The 22271-nt window shown below is 32.8% G+C and overlaps 1 protein-coding gene across 1 annotated transcript; it reads left to right on the top strand.

Annotated features, from left to right (window-relative positions):
• The first annotated feature begins 13 nt into the window (after positions 1–13).
• LOC143082172 (uncharacterized) lies at positions 14–9896 on the top strand. The gene is made up of 4 exons (XM_076257733.1): positions 14–3796; positions 4368–4521; positions 5378–5502; positions 6143–9896. The coding sequence occupies exons 1-4, from the start codon at positions 211–213 to the stop codon at positions 7486–7488; spliced, it is 5211 nt and encodes a 1736-aa protein (XP_076113848.1). The 5' UTR covers positions 14–210; the 3' UTR covers positions 7489–9896.
• The last annotated feature ends 12375 nt before the right edge of the window (positions 9897–22271 follow it).

Here is a 22271-nt window from a genome sequence, read left to right as displayed (position 1 = left end):
GCCTGCAGACACATCAGATGTTTGCGAACATGCATTCTAGTTGGCTCTTTAAAAATAGAAACCAAGACGGTTCTAAAAATCAGCTGGAGCGAGAATAAAATGCAAAACTACACTAATAAACACCAATTCATTTTTTTTGGTCAAGTTGGCAAAGTGAAAGTGAAAGTAGATTTTAAATGACAAAATTCAGAAGAGTAAGGACTATAAAAGATGTCACTCTCAATTAATGAGGTCCCAAAATATTGTAAGATATGTCAGAAAGGTCCCTTCTCGAGTGCTTACAGTGCTGATGCTCATTTTTCAAGTCAACAGCATAAGGAGGCTGAAGCTAAACAAGTTAGCTTACAATGTGATTCATTGAGTCATTTCTTCTGTAGAGTTTGTAGTGAACAATGTAATGGGCCAAAATCATTTATGGAACATATGGCCAGTCCAAGGCATAAGGTAAAGATGGACAAATCACATCAGTTTCAAGTATCATCAGAGCAATATGACACTGCAGGGAGACCGTATGATTTTGATGGAAAACATGGCTACTGTCATGTCTGCAGAGTAGATTTAACTTCACCAGAGAATGCATCTCAACACCTAAATGGTGAAAAGCACAAGAAAAAGTCAAACCAAATGCAAAGCGCCCCTCAACAAACTAGAAAATGTAATGCATGTAACATAACTTTTCCAGACGATGCAAGCTCAGAGTTGCATATTAAAAATTTTCATACAACTAAAAATACTGAAGGACAATTAAGTATGAAATTGTCATTTAATGAAGCAAATGTTTACACATCTTCATCTTTACAAACTGACCAGCCAAAATCTGGAGATGATCTTGATAAGTTATTCCAGAATTTTCAACTAGATTTGCAGAATGAAACACCCCCTCAATCAGTCTTAGAAAATTTAACAAAGAGGTCAGGATATGGAGATCCAGATGTAGAGTTCACATTTAATATAACCACTGGATTTTGTAATGTTTGTCAAGTAGAGCTTACATCCATTAAAAACAGAGATCAGCACCTTTCAGGAGCTAAACATAAAAAAGCCAAAGAATCATGGTTTCTAAGAAAACAAAATGAAACTAGAAGTATGTCAAAAGTTCAGCCTGAAAACCAGCAGAGAGCTCAATTTAACACTGTTTCGTTATCATCACCACTTCATGAAGAGGTTGAATATGAATTTGAGGGGGAGAGTGGATTTTGCAATGTATGTAAATTGATTCTTACATCTATAGAGCAAGCAAGTGCCCATCTTAATAGTGCATTACACAAACAAGCAAAGGAAGGCTGGATGCAGGCAGATTTAAGTCTTACTAATGCTGAGCCATTATCACCACTAACAATACCACCACATTCTTTCATTCTTCCAGTTCAAAGTAAACCATTAGACATGCCAAAGTTAAATCCTGCACCTCCAGTATCAAAGCCAACTCCTAAAAAATCTGAAGAGCCTGATTATACGTTTGTAGGAAGCAGAGGATATTGCAATATATGTGACCTTGAACTTACCTCTAAACAACATGCAGAACAACATTTAAAAGGTGCTAAACATCACAAGGCAAAAAATGCAATGAATATCCAAGTTCAAGTACAAGATGTAGATCCTGTTGCTCGTCAGTCTAGTAAAAGTAGCCAGGATTACACATTTAATGGAAAACAAGGTTTTTGTAATCTCTGTAACTTAGAACTAACATCAAAAGTGCATGCTGATCAGCATCTAAATGGAGCTAAACATGCAAAAATGAAAAATGTCCAAGCAGTTAAACCACCAATTACCACAGGTGTTCCAGCCAGGTCAGATATAAGGGGAACTGGAGGGGAAGAATATACATTTAATGGTTCCAGAGGATACTGTAATGTGTGTAAAATAGAACTGACTTCTAAACTTCATGCAGATAGTCATCTAAAAGGTAAAAATCATGCAAAAGCTAAACATCGTTGGCTACAAGGGATAACAGAAAATGTACCACAGTTTTGTGAGATATGTCAGATAGCTTGTAGTGGTCCTGAGAGCATGCTGCAACATCTGGCTAGTAAAAAACACATAGAGAAGGCTGGTCTGGTCACTTCAAGTCAAAATGAGCCTCCTGTTAGAACAGTTGACACATCAGATAACACCAAATGGTTCACTTGTAGCTTTTGTAACTGTAAACTTAATTCACAACAACAGCTTGAAACCCACAAAAACTCTCCAAAGCACAAAGTACAGGAAGAAAAGGCGATTCGACAGTGTACAACAGGCATTGGAAATCAACAGACTGGGTTTGATATAGATAGAAGGTTTAATCCTCAACAACAAGAACAAGGACAATTAGGTCAAAATTTAGGACAAAACTTTGGACATAATTCAGGACGAGGCTTTCATGAAAATGTCACAGAATATGAGAACCCCATGTCTGGAAAATATGTAGGCAATCAGTTTAATCAGACAGATTTTCAAACAAAGTCTTCCACCACTGTTGCTCCTAGTTGTGTCACACCTTTACCTAAAATAAATGGAATGTCATCATCAAGTGTCATTTTGCCACAGGCAGTGTATTTGCCACCAACATCCGTAACTAAGGAAAGATATGACATCAAAATAAATACAATAACTCAAAATAGTATGACTGTTTCTGAGGTAGTAGCAGAATTGCCACCAAATCCAGTCATTAGAAATGGGGTTTTGAATTCCAATTCAAACGAAGACTTGCCTTCCTTAGTGCCATTCAATACTTCCTTGATATCACACCTTACTCTGGGATCGCTGAGAGATGATGAATCAATTCTAAAAATAGATGAAGAAAAATCAATGATTGCAATGGCAAGACCAAAGGTGTTTACAACAAATTTATCTGACAAAAACATTAGAGGTCAAACTGAGGTCAATCATTATCCTCATCTTACTGATGAGCAGACAAATGTTAAAACCATTCAATCTATAGAGAAATCTCCGATCATGCAAAGAAAAGGTGATTTCAATCTTGCATCAGCATCAAAGGACAAAGAAGAGATATCAAAAAGTCTTCAGTTTAAATCATGTAAGTCTACCATTAATAAAATATCTAATGATTTATATGGTATTGACAGTGAAAACCCTGAAGAGAGTGACTCTGAGCACAGAACAACAGATTCAAGTTTGTCAGAGTCAGACGGAGAGGAATCAAGGGAAAATGAGAGAGTTACTCCCGAGAAAACTTGTGACAAACTACCGATGTTTGGAGATAAATATTTTATTGTGTCTGACCAATCAGATTTGTCAGTTTCATCTAGAAGTAAATCATCTGGGTCTCGAAAAACTTCTGGCTCTGAGGAAGCTAGAGCGATTAAAAACAGATGCAAAAGTAAGCAAAGTTCTCTTAGCGGGGCAGATACATCTGTTGATAGCCTTTCTGAACTTAGTTTGAACGCTGTGACAGAAAATGTTTTTGAAAAAACTCCAGGTGGGAATAATATCCAAGATAACTCTGATGAGTCACTCGAAAGCATACAAAATAATTTTGCTCGAAGTACAACACCATTGTCATGTGAAGTTTCTGGTAGAAATCAAAACAAACAAAGTCCTTTTCCCTTCTTTTGCACAACATGTGAGAGACCAATGAATACAGAGAAGAGTTACAAGGAACATTTACGTGGACAGCGGCATTGTGAGAAGGCTGCTAAAGAAACTGCTCCAGAGAGGGAACACCCACAAACTGTGAAGAGCATGAATGATTATGGTAGGATAGGATTTCAGTTAACTACAACTACACCTAGAAGTTATCAGATAGAACTATTTAACAAGGCCATGGACAGTGACAGAGTCTGCTTTTTACCAACAGGTATTGAAATAATAATCTGTTATAAATGCAATTACATAAAACTTTTATACAAGTCCCTAATTTTTATTGGACGATTTAAATTTAATTCTGTAAAATACAATAGCTATGACATGTATGACTGTATATATACTCTTTACTACAAAGACAAAACAAGAAATACATACATAAAAATCAAACTATGAAGAAATGAGAACTAAATCTTTTTTGTAATTTAAAAGGATTTTAAAAGCACTGTACATGTATCTGGTCATTTTAAAGTATGAAGCATTTCATACAATATGTGCTTCAGTCAACAATTTTACACCTTTTACAATTTAAAAAAAGAGGCAATCAGACCTTATTTCCATATATATCTTTATGTACATATTTGCTACCATGAAAGATTTTCATGTTGGGCACCTAGAATTTTGCTTTAAAAATACTTGCTCTACTATTAATGCTTAACACACTTAATGGTAGCAAGTATATGTTGCTGTATCATGTTGGTGAACTTTTTGCTATATTTTATGTTTTTTCCACAATATTTTCTACCATCAAACATCATTTGAGGTCTCATGATTGTATTTTTCAGGAACTGGTAAAACTTTAATAAGTTGTATGACAATCAGTGCCATGTTGGAACAGAATCCGACCAGACAAGTGATGTTCCTGGTAGACAAAGTATTGTTAGTACTTCAGCAGTCAGAATATATCAAGAAAGAAATAGGAGACAGAATGTATAAAAGGTACATGTGACTATAAAAAAAGAAAATTATCAATTTAAACTTATGTAACTTTTCTCTTTTTCATCATCTGAACACCTTCTCTAAATGATATTTTGTTGTCTGAAAGTGCCAGTGTGACCATTGTACATATATTTTACAAGTATTGATTGATTGGTTGGTGTTTAATGCCACTTTTAGGGATATTGGCCTTTTCACAGAGGAAGCCTGAGTGCTCACTGAGAACTATACCAACCTTTGGCAGGAAAACTGACAATCCTAGTCAACTATGATTGGAGCATGGCATCAAAAATAATAATTACCAAAAAAAATAATTTAAATACAGGTATATTGTAACATTGTAGAATTTATTTTTGCACCGGTCCCAAGTCACAAGCCTTTGGCCTTTGTTAGTGTTGTATGATTTTTAAGTTGAGTTTATTTTACATATTTCAGAGTTTATTATAACTTCCACTATCACTCAACTAGTACAAATTTTGTTTAGGGGTCAGCTGAAGCACGCCTCATACTGCAGGGTTTTCTCGATGTGTTGAAGACCTATTGGTGGCATTTGGCAGTTTTCTGCTCTTTGGTCAGGTTGTTGTCTCTTTGACACATTTCCAATTTCCATTCTCAATTTAATCTTATTCTATTTCACTATACAATATAAATATGAAAACTATAATATTGTTATCAGACAAACTATGATACCAGATGACCATTTATTAGTCTTGATGATAGACATACTAATTGATCTTTATATGTACCAATAAGAAACCCAGGACCCTATAGATACAAACATACACATAAATGAATAAATTAGATTTATCTCAACCAAAGTCAGGAATAAAAAAAAAAAAACTTGTGTATTTTATTGTAGATTTAGTCACACAGATCTGTCAAAGTTTGAGGAGAGAAAACCTGTTATAGCTGCCTTGTGTGGGGGACTACAGAAAAGTGGAGGGGTACCTCTGTGGAAACATGATGTTATTATAGTTACTGCAGGTAGGCAACAAAAATACATTTCTTTTTGGACACGATTATGTTAAAGTGACTGCAAGTAGGCAACGCAAATATAACTTTTATGGAAATATGATCATGATGATAATGAAATGATAAAAAATTCTTTATTTTCAGAAGGTTACACAGTTAATGGAACAGATAATCCACTCCGTGGCCTTCTAATCTACATATAAGAAAAACACAATTTTTAAAAGATTATAATACAGAAAAATAATTGTATAAAGAAAAAACATACTACACTGCATGTGTTTGTAGATACTGCAGGTAGGCAACAAAAACACTGTGGGAATAGTTTAACCTACCTACAATAAATGTGCCAAAGAGACAACAACCCAACCAACAAGCAAAAAAAGGGCGAAGGCCACCAATGGGTCTTCAATACAGTTAGAAAATCCTGTATCTGGATTTGCACTTCAGCTGGCCCCTAAATAAAAATGTATACTAGTTCAGTAATAAAATACAAGAATGCTTTACAGTCTTACACTTGTGAAATAACCAAACTGTATAAAAAAACGTAAGATGCTAATGACAGATTGTTGAAATAGCTAATTCCAAATTTTTTATATATTTTAACCAATTCTAGTAATCTACAATTTTTTAAAAGTAATTCTTGTATTTTTAGCATTCTATGAGAACTTACTTCTAAGGAAAATACTTCGATGGGATGACACTAGTTTGGTTGTGTTTGATGAGGCTCATCACTGTATAAAAAATCATCCATTTAACAAGCTGCTCCAGGGATATCATCGTAAATGTCCAAAACAAACCCGTCCCAAACTGCTTGGTCTTACAGCATCACCAGCCGGACGAGATTCTGTTGACGAAACAGTGAGGATGTTGCATCATTTGATGGACAATCTAGGTGGAGCTATGATTGCTTTAGTGGAAGAAAATACATATGAATTAAAGAAATATCAGTCTAGTGCACAAATTGATCCTCAGTACATTGCAATGTCATCAAAAGAGAGGTTGTTTAAAGAAGAACTTCAGTTATATTTACTTAAATGCTACATGCGTCTTGGTGAGGAAACTGATTTGCTGCAACACTTTGACATTGGATTAGCATCAAAAACTAAACATTTAACTGAGGAACAGTTGCTTAGTTATGCCAAAGAAGTTGATGGAAGTCTTCTGAATTCATTAGAGATCACTATTAATATGGCAGGACCCAAAGAAGCCTCTAAATCAGGTGTAAAACTATTCTCAAGGAATATCATTAAGCATACACAGAACATTTGTATTGCTTTGAATGTGTTATTAGAGTCGGGAGTTAACATGGCAATCGAAGAGTTACAAGAACTAATGGCTGCTGACCCCTGTGCAAACTTTGAATTTGCCGAAGCCATCCTATTACCATGTACAAGGATAAAGGATGCTCTACAGACTTGTATGAATGTAGAAGGACCTTATCTATCACTTCAAAATCAAGATACAGATACATCTCCACAATTGTCTAAGTTAGTCGAAATTGTAACAAGACAAGATTATGTAAATTGGTCAAATAAAGACGCCATGGTTCTTGTGTTAGTGAAACAAAGAGAAACAGCTTTTAAGATGAAGCAGCTGTTGCGATCACATGATTCAATACAAAAATTACAGCTGAAGGTAGAAGCTGTAGTTGGCCATGGAACCACCAGTGGTACTGAACAAGGTATGACTGTGTCACAACAAAGACTAATATTAGATGACATGAAAAGAAAGGTCATCGACATTGTTGTGGCTACGTCAGTCGCTGAAGAAGGTGTGGACATTCCAGAATGTGAACTAGTCATTACATTCAACCCTCCCTCTACAGTTACTGCATTAGTTCAAATGAGGGGGAGGGCTAGAAAAAACAATAGTAAATTCGTTGTGTTGTGTAATAATTCCAAAGAGAAGACTGAGTTGGAAGACTTAATGAAGAAAGAAAAAAATATGATAGAAGCTGCAGAAACTATTGTAAGGGAACAGAAAACCAGAAAATTATAATGCTGAGGTGTCAATTTTACTGTTCTCCACATTACATTGTATAATATGTATAGTGTAAAATATTACTGTGAACTCATTGTAAGATGTCAGATACCAATTTTCATAAAAAAAAATGATTAAGAAAAACCCTAAATTTAAATATTCAGTGAAGTACACGATTTTTTTATAGGCTTGTGTGAAGACCTGTTGGTGACCTTCTGCTGTTGTTTTTTCTATGGTTGGGTTCTTGTCTCTTTGACACATTCCCCATTTACATTTTCAATTTTATTGTGTGCATTAGCTAGCATAACCACAAAAACAAATATCCACCCAAACTTTTTTTTTTAGTAAATCCAAAAAAAAATAATGAATAAGCAGTGTCTTTTGTTAGATTTCTCCAGAAGTGTAGGATAAACAAGTATTATTTTATTTTAGAAAAAAAGAGATTGTTGCATGAAGCAGAGTTTGAACTGTCAGTATAAACATGTATAATGATTACTGTATATTCGTTATAAAACTGATTACTGTGGATTCATTATTAGACATCAGATACTTAATTTGGTCTTTTAACATTTTTTTATTCAAGTGTCACTGATGAGTCTTTTGTAGATGAAACACACATCTGGCATAAATATAAAATTTTAATCCTGGTATCTATGATGAGTTTATTTTATACCAATTTTCATGGATTTTGTGTTAAAGAAAAACGATGAATTTAAATATTTGATGATTTACACAATTTTCATAGCATAAGCAGAACCACAAAAACAAATATCCACGCAAAAAAAAACATTTCTTTGTAAATTAACAAACATGACAAAAATTTAAAAAAAATAATGAATAAATGCATTGTCATTTGTTAGATTTTTTAAGACAATAGTGTAGGATCATAGCCAGAAATTAGTAGTGGTTTTGCTAATTAATATTCATAATATGTAAATGAGAATTGTACCACGTGATAGTAGTTTGAACTGGACTGGCTTGATAGGCTTGATATCATTAAAATCTTTAAAACACGGATATTATAAGTTGCCCGTCACAGAGTCCTTATTTACAATCACTTTGATATTTCCGTAAAGTTGTCAGGCGGTCAAAATCAAAACAATGAACGTGAATTTACTGAATTTTTCGTGCCGTCGTGAGTTTTCTTCTTGAAATAGTGACATTTTAATTTTACGTGGGAACCTAGAGTTCAACGACTACACATACAAGGTTTGGACTTGCTTATTCTTTGGAAATTCAAGTTTCATATTTCACCCCGGCAACCTGTTTTTGTAATGACCTTGTAAGCCAATATTCAACACGAAGTTTGCAAATTTGACGTTTCAGCCATTTTAGCCTGTATTTTACACTGCAATGTTAAAAGCCTCTCGTTTCGATTTTTAAAATAGCTCAGGAACCTGTATTTTTGCAACAACAGTCATTATGTTTCGTTTAAATGGTGTATATTGTTGTGTATATTCATTTTCTGCCCCGGCAACCTGTCTATCACTTAAATTAAAATTAAAACAGACATTTTTTCAAAATTCCCTATCATTTTAATGTAATTTCCGTGACCCGTATCCGATTTCTTTAGTATAATATTCAAATAAGCAAAGTGGCGTTGATTTCTGGATGATACTTAAAGATTATTTTCATTAAAAAAAGACATTTAATAAGCAGAGGTTGAATTTCCAATATATAAACATTTGATAAAATAATGGTCTTGACAAATCATTTGAACATCTTGAGTTGAAGTTGTTGAAGAGTAATTACATCTCTTTGTTAAGCAAACTTTAACACATTGTTATATCAATCCCCTTTCCAGGGGTGAAATCATTTCTCATCAAGTCTGTCAGTCTGTATGTCTTAACTTTGTGAATGCAAAATCTTTCACTGGAATGGAACAAAACTTGACAATTATTTTTATTGTGTTAAAAATTTGTACTGTAAACTTATGCTCATCATTTTGTTTTTCATTTGCCACAATTGTGATCTGATATACAACTCACTGTTATTGCTAATCATGTTAACAGAACACTTCTCATGTTTAAATATCCTTTTAAATTGGCATTCATAGGGTATGGGCATTATGCAGGTCAAATTCTTTTCTCACAATGTTAAATGGTGTTAGTTAGAATTAGATAGAAAATCAACAAAATTTATCATTTTCAAAGTCAGCTATTAAACTTAAAAAAACACAAAAAACTGTACTTTTAGTTTGTACTCTTAAAATGCTAGAAAATTTAGATTGAAGTTTGAGAAATATGCTTGAATTTTTCATGATTTAAAACTAAAACTAAGACATGTTGTGAGTGCATTTTATTGATGATAATGAAGATATATTTTATAGGTGTTTACATTTCTGCTACATCAACTGCTTCATATTTATTTATTGTATGTGCCATAGGTTGTGTAGACAGTGTGAAAGGAAGCCATATTTTTGTGTGTTAAAACAAACTTTATATATAGTTTACATGTAATTTTAATTGATAGATGTTTGCTGAATGCTTCATTTGATTTTATTGAAAAATAATTATTCGCCATAATAATGTACTATAGCATGAAAGCAGTTCCATTTACCTTTGTGAATGTATTAAGGAATCCCTCAAGTACAAAAAAATAATAATTGAACTTATTATTTTTTGAGCAAATAATAATTTTTTTTTATGACTTTTCATTTTTTATTTTTTTTTGGTAATTCCAATTTTCATGCAGTGAGATTCAGCAGAAATTCAGTTCTTTCTAACATTTGATAAGCATGATAAGCCCATGGTTACACATTATTGGTATAGATCTACGGTCCTGTGCTTCAAAACAGTTCAAACAGATAACTCTAATCATGGTAATAGTAAAAGATGTCTACTAATTGTAAATAAAATAATTAGGATTTTGAATTGTTTGATTATATGATCTACTATTAGAATAACTTGAGTGTTTTAGACCTCTGCCTGTCATCTTGTAGTCATTATTGTTCAATTTAATAAATCCAATTGCCTTATATACTAAGACTGAAAATGAAAAGGCGTTGAAAAAGTTAAAAGAATGCATAAATTTGTCTTCTTTAATTAATGAAAAAGTGGTTGTATGAGACTTTTCTTTAAAATATTAAAATTTTTGAAATATTATTTTGTCTGTTAAATTCCAAAAATAACAGCATAAATACTGATATTAAAGAGTAACAAAATAGCATAAAGACAAATCATTGATAAGGAAAGAGGAATACTAGCCTAGATTAATGTACTTTTTTCATACTTTGCCATTTTAAATTACAACAGTTAGTTGGTTTATTATGTTTAAAATGAATATAAGGAAGATATCTGTGTTTGGTTTGATAAATATAATGGGAGATATAGTCTAAGATGGCTCTCTGATGTCTGACAATCTTTGAAGGAACTGGTGGGTCCCAAAGCCACAGAAAATTCCTAATATAGCCGTCAGATATAGGAGCAATCTTGGAGGATATGAACTATTGACTAGAACACACTTGATTTATTGTTGATGTTTATTGTTAAATCATATTCCTGTATTATTAGTGACTATGTAAAGGCATTAAAATTGGAGTAATTGTTAATTGTTTTCTTATTAGTATTATTTGGAACATACAACAAAAACTGTGACATTAATATGAATTTTAAAGGTGATAGCAGGTGCTTGGAAATAAAGTGTGAAATAGACCTCACTGTGACTTAGATCTGAATTCCAGGGATGATTGTTATGCTCGAAAATATAACTTATCCTTTGAAAAGCCTCACTATGATTTTGATGTGGAATCCAGCAATATTTTTGAGTAAAATAATAAATACACATTTAGAAATCTCAATTAAACTTTTAGATGATAATAAATAAACTCATCATAGATACAGGACTAAATTTTGTGTATACGCCAGACGCGCGTTTCGTCTACAAAAGACTCGATCAGTGATGCTCAAATCCAAAAAAGTTAAAAGGCCAAATAAAGTACGAAGTTGAAGAGCATTGAGGACCATAAACTAAAAGTTTTGCCAAAGCTAAGGTAATCTATGCCTGAGGTAGAAAAGCCTTCATATTTCAAAAAATTCTAAATTTTGTAAACAGTTAATTTATAAATATAACCATATCAATGATAATTCATGTCAGCACGAAAAGTACTGACTACTGGGCTTGTGCTACCCTCAGGGAAATAAATCTCCACCAGCAGTGGCAACGACCCAGTGGTTGTAAATAAACTCATCATAGATACCAGGACTAAATGTTGTATATACGCCAGACGTGTGTTACGTCTACAAAAGACTCATCAATGACACTCGAATCCAAAAAAGTTAAACAGATATCATCTGTCATATTGCCTGTTTATAGTAGCTTGTAAAGATTGCTATCATCTGTCATATTGCCTGTTTATGACAGCTGGTAATAATGATAACATCTGTCATATTGTCTGTTTGTGAAAGTTGCTAATTATTAATATCATCCGTCATATTGCCTGTTTATAGCAGCTGTTATAATTGATATCATCCTTCATATTGCCTGCTTATGTCAGCTGGTAATGATTGATATCATCTGTCATATTGCCTGTTTATGTCAGATGGTAATGATTTATATCATCCGTCATATTGCCTGTTTATGTCAGATGGTAATGATTTATATCATCCGTCATATTGTCTGTTTATGTCAGCTGGTAATAATTGGTATCATCCGTCATATTGCCTGTTTTGTCAGCTGGTTATAATTTGTATCATCCGTCATATTGCCTGTGAATGTCAGATGGTAATGATTTATATCATCCGTCATATTGCCTGTTTATGTCAGCTGGTAATAATTGGTATCATCCGTCATATTGCCTGTTTTGTCAGCTGGTTATAATTGATATCATTCTTCATATTGCTTGTTTATGTCAGCTGGTAATGATTGATATCATCCTTCATATTGCTTGTTTATGTCAGATATAATGATTGACATCATCCGTCATATTGCCTGTTTATTTTAGATGGTAATGATTGATATCATCCTTCATATTGACTGTTTATGTCAGCAGGGAAAAATTGATATCATCCGTCATATTGCCTGTGAATGTCAGATGGTAATGATTTATATCATCCGTCATATTGTCTGTTTATGTCAGCTGGTAATAATTGGTATTATCCGTCATATTGCCTGTTTTGTCAGCTGGTTATAATTTGTATCATCCGTCATATTGTCTGTTTATGTCAGCAGGGAAAAATTGATATCATCCGTCATATTGCCTGTGAATGTCAGCTGGTTATGATTGATATCACCAGTCATATTGGCTGTTTATGTCAGCTGGTAATGATTGATATCATCCGTCATATTGCCTATGAATGTCATCTGGTTATAATTTGTATCATCCGTCATATTGTCTGTTTATGTCAGCTGCTAATTATTGGTATCATCTGTCATATTATCTGTTTATTTCAGTTGGTAATAATTGGTATTATTCGTCATAATAACTGTTTTTGGCAGCTAGTAATATTTGGTATCATCCGTCATATTGCCTGTTTATGTCAGCTGTTAATAAATCGTGTCATCACTCATATTGCCTATTTATGTCAGCTGGTAATGATTGCTATCATCCGTCATATTGCCTGTGAATGTCAGCTGGTTATAATTTGTATCATCCGTCATATTGTCTGTTTATGTCAGCTGGTAATAATTGGTATCATCCGTCATATTGTCTGTTTATGTCAGCTGGTAATAATTGGTATCATCCGTCATATTGTCTGTTTATGTCAGCTGGTAATAATTGGTATCATCCGTCATATTGTCTGTTTATGTCTGCTGGTTATAATTGGTAACATCCTTCATATTGCCTGTTTGTGGAAGCTTGTATTGATTGATATCATCCGTCATATTGTCTGTTAATGTCAGCTGGTTATAACTGATATCATCCGTCATATTGCCTGTTTATGTCAGCTGTTAATTATTGGTATCATCCGTCATATTGCCTGTTTATGTCAGCTGGTAATAATTGGTATCATCCGTCATATTGCCTGTCTGTGGAAGCTTGTATTGATTGGTGTCATCTGTCGGATTGCGTGTTTGTGGCAGCTAATAATATTGGTATCATCCGTCATATTGCCTGTTTGTGGCAGCTTGTATTGAGTGGTGTCATCCGTCATATTGCCTGTTTATGTCATCTGGTAATTCTTGGTATCATCGGTCATATTGCCTGTTTATGTCAGCTGGTTATAATTGATATCATCCGTCATGTTGTCTCTTTATGTCAGCTGGTAATGATTGCTGTTATCTGTCATATTGTCTGTTTATGTCAGCTGGTTATAATTGATATCATCCGTCATGTTGTCTGCTAATGTCAGTTGGTAATGATGGGTATCATCTGTCATATTGCCTGTGTATGTCATCTGGTAATAATTGGTATCATCCGTCATATTGCTTGTTTATGACAGCTGGTAATGATTGCTATCATCCGTCATATTGCCTGTTTGTGGCAGCTTGTATTGATTGGTGTCATTTGTCAAATTTCCTGTTTTTTGTCAGCTGATAATGATTGGTATCATCCGTCATATTGCATGCCTGTGGCAAATGGAAATGATTTGTATCACCTGTCGAATTGTGTGTTTGAGGCAGCTGATATTTATTGGTAGTATCCGAAATTGTTAGTTTGGTCTGCTGCTTGTTATCACCTCGTTTTGTCTTTTTGTGGTAGCTGGTAATGATTGGTTCGTCCGTCATATTGTCTGTTTATGGCAGCTGGCATTTATAAGTACCATCCGTCATATTACCTGCTTGTATTGACTAGTGATATAACCCTTTATATTGCCTGTTGTCGGTAACATCGTGTAATGATTGGTTTTGTTTGTCATATTGCCTGTTTGTGGCAGCTGGTCATGATTGATATCACCCGTTATATTGTTTGTGTTGGGCAACAGGTAATTATTTTGTACCTCCCGATGGCCCGGCATATTGTCCATTTGCAGCATTTGGTAACAATTGGTATTCATTTCGATGTATCCTATTCTAGTCGACCACTTTTTTGGTTGATGTAGATATAAAATCATATAAGAAGATATGGTATGAGTGTCAAAGAGACAACTCTCCATTCAAGTTCTAATGTCAGACATGGCGTTGCCTGTTTATTTTCGTTCGTCCCTCTTTCATTTTGTAAAAGTAAACCATTAGATGTCAACGTACGGTCTTCATCACACACAGAGCCTTGACTCACACCGAACAGCAAGCTATAACGGCATTTTCTAGTTGCATATTTTTGCATTTTAATATACAGATACGTACAAACAATAAAGATATATTCCAATGGAAAACGTTTTGTTTATATAATTTGTTAATTCATTGGTTATAATTTATATAATTTTATAAAATGAATATAATGCAGTGTAAATGTCATATTACTCCGATATTGAACAGGGAATATCACGTTGTCAGTTTTGAGTGCATGAATGAACAATAAATAGTATTTACTACGTATTCTTTACAACATGTATTATTAGTTTTTGATAGATTAATTTATTACAATTATCACAACCAAAGGTCTGGATGGGCTTTACAGAATAGGAAGATATAATTCTGTAAACTAAAATAGTTTCCTTGCCATTTAAGCAATGCTAAATCCCTGTCCTCCTGGTGTATAAGAGCGGCGGAAGACATAAAAATGGATATGTAAACTCATATGTCGAAAGCAAACCGACAACGCCATTGTAAAACCGTCAAAATACGTTACAAATGGTGTCATCCCACAAACGGTCTGATTTCTTTAGTTTTTTTTAATCTTGATTCGTATATTGTCTGTGGATGTGTCAGATTTAAAATGCTCCTATATGAAGTCATCTGACAGTTCACCTTCATGGACAAATGTTAGAGCTCGACATTCTAAACATTTGTGGTCCTGTCAGATTTTCTCTATTTATAACGGTTATCAAGATAATAGACAAAATTTACATTATCTCCCTATGTTCCATTTTTATCCATGTCTGCTATCTTAGGAGGCTGGAACGGTCATCGGATACATTAGTTAGATACCCCAAATGATGAGTGTGGCCAAGTTTTTTTTAAATTTGAGTTTCAGAGGAGAAAATTTTTGTAAAAGTTTATACACGATGACGGGCAACGATGGACGACAGACGCCAAATGATAAGAAAAACTCATCAGGTCTATTGTTCAGGTGAGTTAAAAAATATTATATAATTTTCAATCGATTAAGTATATAATCAATAACTTTGGACTATAATATAATAAGTTTTTAACTATTATCACAATCTATTCAAGCGATTATAACATTGAAACAATGCTATCGTTATTTGCATTTATTCATATTTAAAACTGCACTTAATTTAAAACATTCGAACTATTTTATGAATAAAATCAGGTCCCTGTTAAATTTAACAAGGCATTATCTAATTTCAATTTTAAATGTTTCAATAATGTACGGGTAGGCAATATTCTCGGAATTTAAAAGTTAGTTCGATTTTTTAAAAGAATAATTATAGTTCGATTTTTCAAAAGTATATATCAATACATAATTTGCTGACAGAAGGAAAATAAATTGTGGATCGGATTTAAGATATAACTAAATGTGATATTACTTTACGTTAGGTAGCTGCATTATAAATATTCATGACATATACGAATATCCAGTGGAGACATGTATGATCTAACTTTTTATATTTTATACAATTGGTATTACTGTTGTGATAAATGTTGTAGTTCTTGTTGTGATGGAAGAAGAAAAGAAGGAGATAGTGAAAATGAAAACCATTATACAAATTCGAAGAGAAAGGAAATTATAAAGAAAAATGGAAAGAAGTATACTAAAATTGGCACTGTTGAAATCTCTCCGACGTGGTGCTGTGCAAACGATAATACCAAAAAGAATAATATTACGAAAGGAAAAATTTTGATTGTTCGTCTTTTTATTCATGTAGTGTTGAAAGTTGCTGCAAATATTATCCAAATAACTGTGTTTGGTGCATCTGAAAATATAAATATTCCAGGAGCTTATGAAAAAGGGATTGTGTCCCTTGAAGCATATATTTCTTGGATAAGCGAGATTTTTGCGTTACTGCTTATGTTTTTTATTTTGGTTTTATGTGCATGTTGGTTGGACGGAACTAAAACAGAAGGTGACTTTCAAATTCGATGTGCGGGATTTAAATTTCTCGATCTATTGTTGGATGTATGTGCGTTTTTATTTACATTTTTCATGGGCATTGATCTAGGAGGTATTCTAGATATTTCGTCTTGGCTAACAATAACTTTTAGTTTATTCTTTATTTTTGAGCTTGTTGACTTATTAATGGATTTAATTCAGTTCATTCTCTATATGTTTAAAATATGTTGCGGATGCTGTGTAAAAAAGAAACAGAAAACTGAAGATCCACAATACATTTATACAATTTATAAATCTGGTAAAAACAAGGTTAAGCCGTTGGATAGTCCTGATTTTCTGTCCGTGAAAATAGATGCTGAAGAGAAAAAGCGTGTGAAAAAACTCTTTCTACAAAAAAGACAATACGATGATCTATAGCTATTACTAGTAATTGCTTTGTAATTTGGTCTCTCGGTGAGTGGAGGGTCATACATCTTCTTCATTTTATACTTCTAATCATATTAAACCTTTCGAAATATAAATATAAATTGCCTTTTTCGTCGTGTTATACTGGTCATGAGTTGACAGTTTTTCTTTGAATTAGGAGTTGGAAATGTCCCTTGATATCTTCGACATCTTTTTTTCATATTGATACTCGTTCACTTAGTTCAAAGTCATGTGTTCGTACCAGTTTAAAAATTTCGTTGTTTTATTTTAAAAAGTTTACTAAAATACTCAAAGCTATGTCTTAGATTGTTTAAACATACAAATTCTCTGGAAAGAAATCTTGTAAATGAACACGTTTTAACAATGACTGATTTGACAGACATCGTCATGGATTTATATTCAGTTTATGGTGCCAAGGTATAAACCAAAATATTCTTCGTTACAAGATGTCTTTATATATTTATTTGGGTTAATTATCTTTTGGATCAGACATTGGATTACGGTATAACTTATTAATATAAAGAAGATGTGGTATGATTGCCAATGAGACAACACTCCACAAGAGACCAAAATGACACAGAAATTAAAAAAACTATACGGCCTTCAACAATGAGCAAAGCCAATACCTTATAGTCAGCTATAAAAAGCCCCGAAATGACTATGTAAAATAATTCAAAAAGGGCATTTCTTATGAACAAAAAATGAAGGCCGTTAGGATGCAATTACATTTATACCCCTTCATCTCTATGAATCAAAACTGTGTGAAAAAGAACTATTCCGTTTAATGTGTTATAGGTTAAAGCACTGTTGGATTATAAAAGATAAAGCAATACAAAAGATAAAACTAATGACCGGATTTAAGCTTATTACATTTCACAAAAAAACCCTGGTAAAAGACATGCAAATGTTTATTATATTTTATACTCTCCCATATATAACTGCGACAACAGCACAACATAAAAAAAAATTCAACAGAATTTTAGATATACCGACTGTTATTTCACTGATCGTGCTTGAGGGCATACGATACAGCTACTGGGGAGGTAATGCAATGTTGCATTGTTGCTAACATAAAATTACCTATTTCACGTCAAACTGTGACATATCAAAGCCCATTGAGCGCTGATGGACAGGTAAGTGAAAACGGAACGGAAGTGAACTATCAATAAAATATATAGTGTATGTACTGTAACTATATATAACGTTTGTTAACCAATGTACATGCATTTATACATCAGGTCAAATGTTATTGTGAAACCTGCAACATTTATGTTAATTCTATGTAAAAAGTATGATTTAACTGGCTTTCAAACCAACAGATGTGTATCAATTATTGTTTTCAAATGTTTTGATTTAAGAATGCATTAATAAAAAGACTTGTGAAGCTACATAAACTATACAAATATATTTGAAAAAAACATAATTCATTCAAACTTGCGAGTAGGAGGTTCAGTTTCATTTCATTTAACATTCAACATAGATTGTAATTCCTAATATCCCTTGGTTTGATTTTTTTTTTATTTGCGCCGGACGCGTGTTTTGTCTTAAAAAGAATCATCAGTGACACTCGAATCAAAGTTTAAAAGGCTAAATAAAGTACAACGTTTAAGAGCAACGATGACCAAAAATTCTTAAATTTTGCCAAAAACAGCTAAGTTTATCTATTCCTGCGATAGAAAAGCTTTTACTTTTTTGTAATCTATCACAACTTTTGTTGATTTTGCATCTTTTTTTAGTTAGTTATTGTGCAATTGAAAGAAATCGGAATATTCGAGATATTTTAAAAATCACTTTCGAACGATTGAGGGAAAACGGTTAATCGTTTGATTGCTTAGTAAACCAAACTGGATAAAAATATTCAAACACATTTCATGAATATGACTGTTGTTATCCATTCGTTTGATGTGTTTAAGCTTTTATTCTGTACTTTATTTAGGTTCTCAGTTTTGAATTTGAAGTTCGGCATTTTTGTTTAATTTAATTTTTCAGAAAAGCATGCGCAGTTAACAATTTGTAAACCTATCAAATATGTTATTTGGTCGGGTTGTTGTCTCTTTGACACATTCCCCATTTCCATTCTCAATTTTATTTTTTACAGAGTTTGTCTTTAGTGCCGTGTGGAGGCAGTAGAGTGCCTCCCCGTGCTTCAGGTTTATGCTCTTATAATATACTAGATTATGGAGTGTGTGTCCGAGCGAGAACTGCTCTAATGCATTACTTTAGGAATATTTATCAAAAAGTAGTATTTCAATATTCAGCCCCATTCTACTATTTAATACTGATAGCGTTTGACATTTTTAGCCGAACAAATTTATCCATTTTATATAACTTCAATTATTGTATGCTGGTTCATATTCTGGACGCCAATCTTTGCTCCTTTATTATATAATTCACTAACAAAACAATTATGAAGCTTAGAAATGGAAAATTACTAAATACTAAACTTGTTCAAAGGGTATCCACACGTCTCAATCTTCAAAATCGGTTATCTAAAAATACTACCATCGCTAACATTTTTAACAATAAAAATCGTGGTTACCCTTCTATGCCAAAAAATGACTTACATGTCCCCGTCTTTCCACCAACAATACGGTAAGGTCCACGTTTAATGGTCGCACATTTTCTTTAAATTTTGAAACTGATATAACTTGAAAAACAAACAGTATTATTTATTTACTCACATGAAACAAACCGGGGTGTGGTATTCAGTACGTAGGAGAAACTGGACGATATTTATCTAAACGCACTCAAGAACATCTGTATCGTTTTAAAAGACCCAATAAATTCAAAAGTATCATTTACCAACACCTTAAGAAGCACAACCATCCTTTTAAATATTTAGCAGTTCAACCTTTAGAAGTAGTAAATAAGCAGCCTGGTGAATCGCATTCAAAGTTTGTACGATCACGGAAAATAATTGAATTAAATTGGATTAAAAAATTACAGACAGTTTACCCTCTCGGTCTAAATGATAATATCATGGGAATTGGTAATATATCTAGAACCAATTCCGTTAACATTTTGGATATAGTTTCTAAAACTGTTCGTAAAAAACGTTCTCACGGTCGTAGAACAAATCGCAATCAAAGAAAATTTCGGGCCAATCATACTAATATTTCGGACCTAATTTCTATTTAAAAAAACAACGGCAGACATTATCTGTTAACAAAACTCTGTTCGTTACCGGTTAATAAGTTAAATAAAATTTTGGAGGATTGCAACACAATTTCATATAGCAGTCCTAAGTATGAAATTGTTCAAATTATTATGGCATATTGTTATTCTAAATTATTTCCCAAAATTGATCGCCCTGAAGATCATAAAAAACATTTTATTAAAATTAAGTATGTCAATAAAGGTTTTGATTTTGTAAATATTGCCGGTATATTTAACGACCATTCTGTTAAAGAACAAATTCCTGGATATTTTGACAATACTGAGCTACCTCTTATTTGTTATATTTACAAGAAATCTACCCGGAAATTTGTGTTTAATTATAGTCAATTGTGTAAAGATGTTAATATCAGTGAAAATACACCTACTTCATGTAATTGCAGTAATTCCGAATATATTTATGGACCCATTTCCCATGTTATAACAGGAGATCTTAACATCGTTCAAGATCGAGAGTTAAAATCATTCCTCAGTAAAGGACCTAAATATCGTCCCCCGTCAATTATTAATTGGAATGAGTGTCGTAATTTCATCCACGACTCACTCCATACTTACTGTATGAAATGGATAAAACGGGAAAAAGCTGACACAAAATCTTTGGACTCTTTTTTTAATTCAGTAATGAAGATAGTTGATATACGTATTCAACATTTTAAAGAACATTTTATTATAAACTATAACCACAATAAACCTATTTCTCGTATCAAACATAAACTAAAAGAACTAGCCAAGGAATTTGTTTTTGTCCCGGCAGATAAAGCTGCTAATAATATTATTATTGTTTGACGTAAATTTTACATTGAGGTTCTGAAAAAGGAAATCACCAATTCACCAACATTCCAACTGACTCCATTTTCAGAAAACGAAATCTGTAACAAACATAAACTTTTAGCCACCGCTTTACAAGCAGAGCCAAATACAATGAAAGTCCCAACTATGTATTGGCTTCCGAAGCTACACAAAACCCCTTACAAATATAGATTTATTTCGTCTTCAAGCCATTGTTCAACTACTAAATTGTCTATTCTTCTTACCAGCACACTTGGTACAATTAAAAACCTGATAATAAATTGTTCAAATAAGGCCTTTGAAAATAGTGGAATAAATTACTTTTGGAGTGTCAAAAACTCGTTGGAAGTACTTGATAAATTGCATGCTTATATTGGTGATTTTGAATCAGTTCAAAGTTTTGATTTTTCTACCCTGTATACCACATTGCCTCACATTCTCATTAAGAAAAAAATTCACACACCTAATTAAATGGGCATTCAAAAAATCATAATGTGAATATATATGTTCAAACTCTTTTAGGTCATTTTTTAGTAGCAATAAACAAAAAAACTATGTTAATTGGACATGCTTTGATACTATATATGCCCTTGAATTTTTACTGGATAACATTTTTGTTCGCTTTGGGGATTCCGTATATCGTCAGATTATCGGAATTCCAATGGGGACTAACTGTGCACCACTTATTGCGGACCTGTTTTTGTATTGTTATGAGTTACAATTTATGACAAAAATAAGCAAAGACCCATCGAAACAACATCTGATAAACAAATTTAATAATACTTTTAGATATTTGGATGATATTTTGGCTCTCAATAATGACGACTTCAGTATGTATATTAATGAAATTTATCCTGTTGAACTTCCTTTAAATAAAGCTTATACTAACAATGACCACTGCCCTTTTCTCGATCTTGATATCTATATCACTAATGGAAAGCTGAATACTAAAATTTATGATAAAAGGGATGATTTTTCATTTCCTATCGTTAATTATCCGTTTTTAGATGGTGACGTTCCCTTGTCACCATCTTACGGTGTTTATATATCTCAACTTGTACGATTCGCTCGTGTATGTAACAATGTTTTAGATTTTAACGAGAGAAATTTATGTATTACTGAAAAATTATTACACCAGGGTTTTCGATATCACAAACTAGTCAAAACATTTACTAAATTTTATCATCGGTATAAAGACATCATTCGTAAATATAGCTCAACATGCAGACTTCTAATACGTTCAGGTATTTCACATCCAATTTTTTATGGTAATATTCTTTATAAAGCACAAAGGTGTCAGTATTCACCTCAGAAACTTACAAAACCTTTGAATAGACTTATTAAGAAGGGATATAAT

The sequence above is a fragment of the Mytilus galloprovincialis genome, chromosome 7, assembly GCF_965363235.1.
Source record: "Mytilus galloprovincialis chromosome 7, xbMytGall1.hap1.1, whole genome shotgun sequence".
NCBI classification, from domain to species: Eukaryota; Metazoa; Mollusca; class Bivalvia; order Mytilida; family Mytilidae; genus Mytilus; species Mytilus galloprovincialis.
Note: the sequence above shows the minus strand (reverse complement) of the source record. Positions and strands in the feature narration are given on the sequence as shown.

Excerpts from the sequence above, each read along its gene's own strand:
- LOC143082172 (XM_076257733.1), top strand. The coding sequence starts at position 211 with ATGTCACTCTCAATTAATGAGGTCCCAAAATATTGTAAGATATGTCAG. Across the intron at positions 3,797-4,367 it reads AGTCTGCTTTTTACCAACAG|GAACTGGTAAAACTTTAATA; the intron begins GTATTGAAATAA and ends TGTATTTTTCAG. Across the intron at positions 4,522-5,377 it reads GGAGACAGAATGTATAAAAG|ATTTAGTCACACAGATCTGT; the intron begins GTACATGTGACT and ends ATTTTATTGTAG.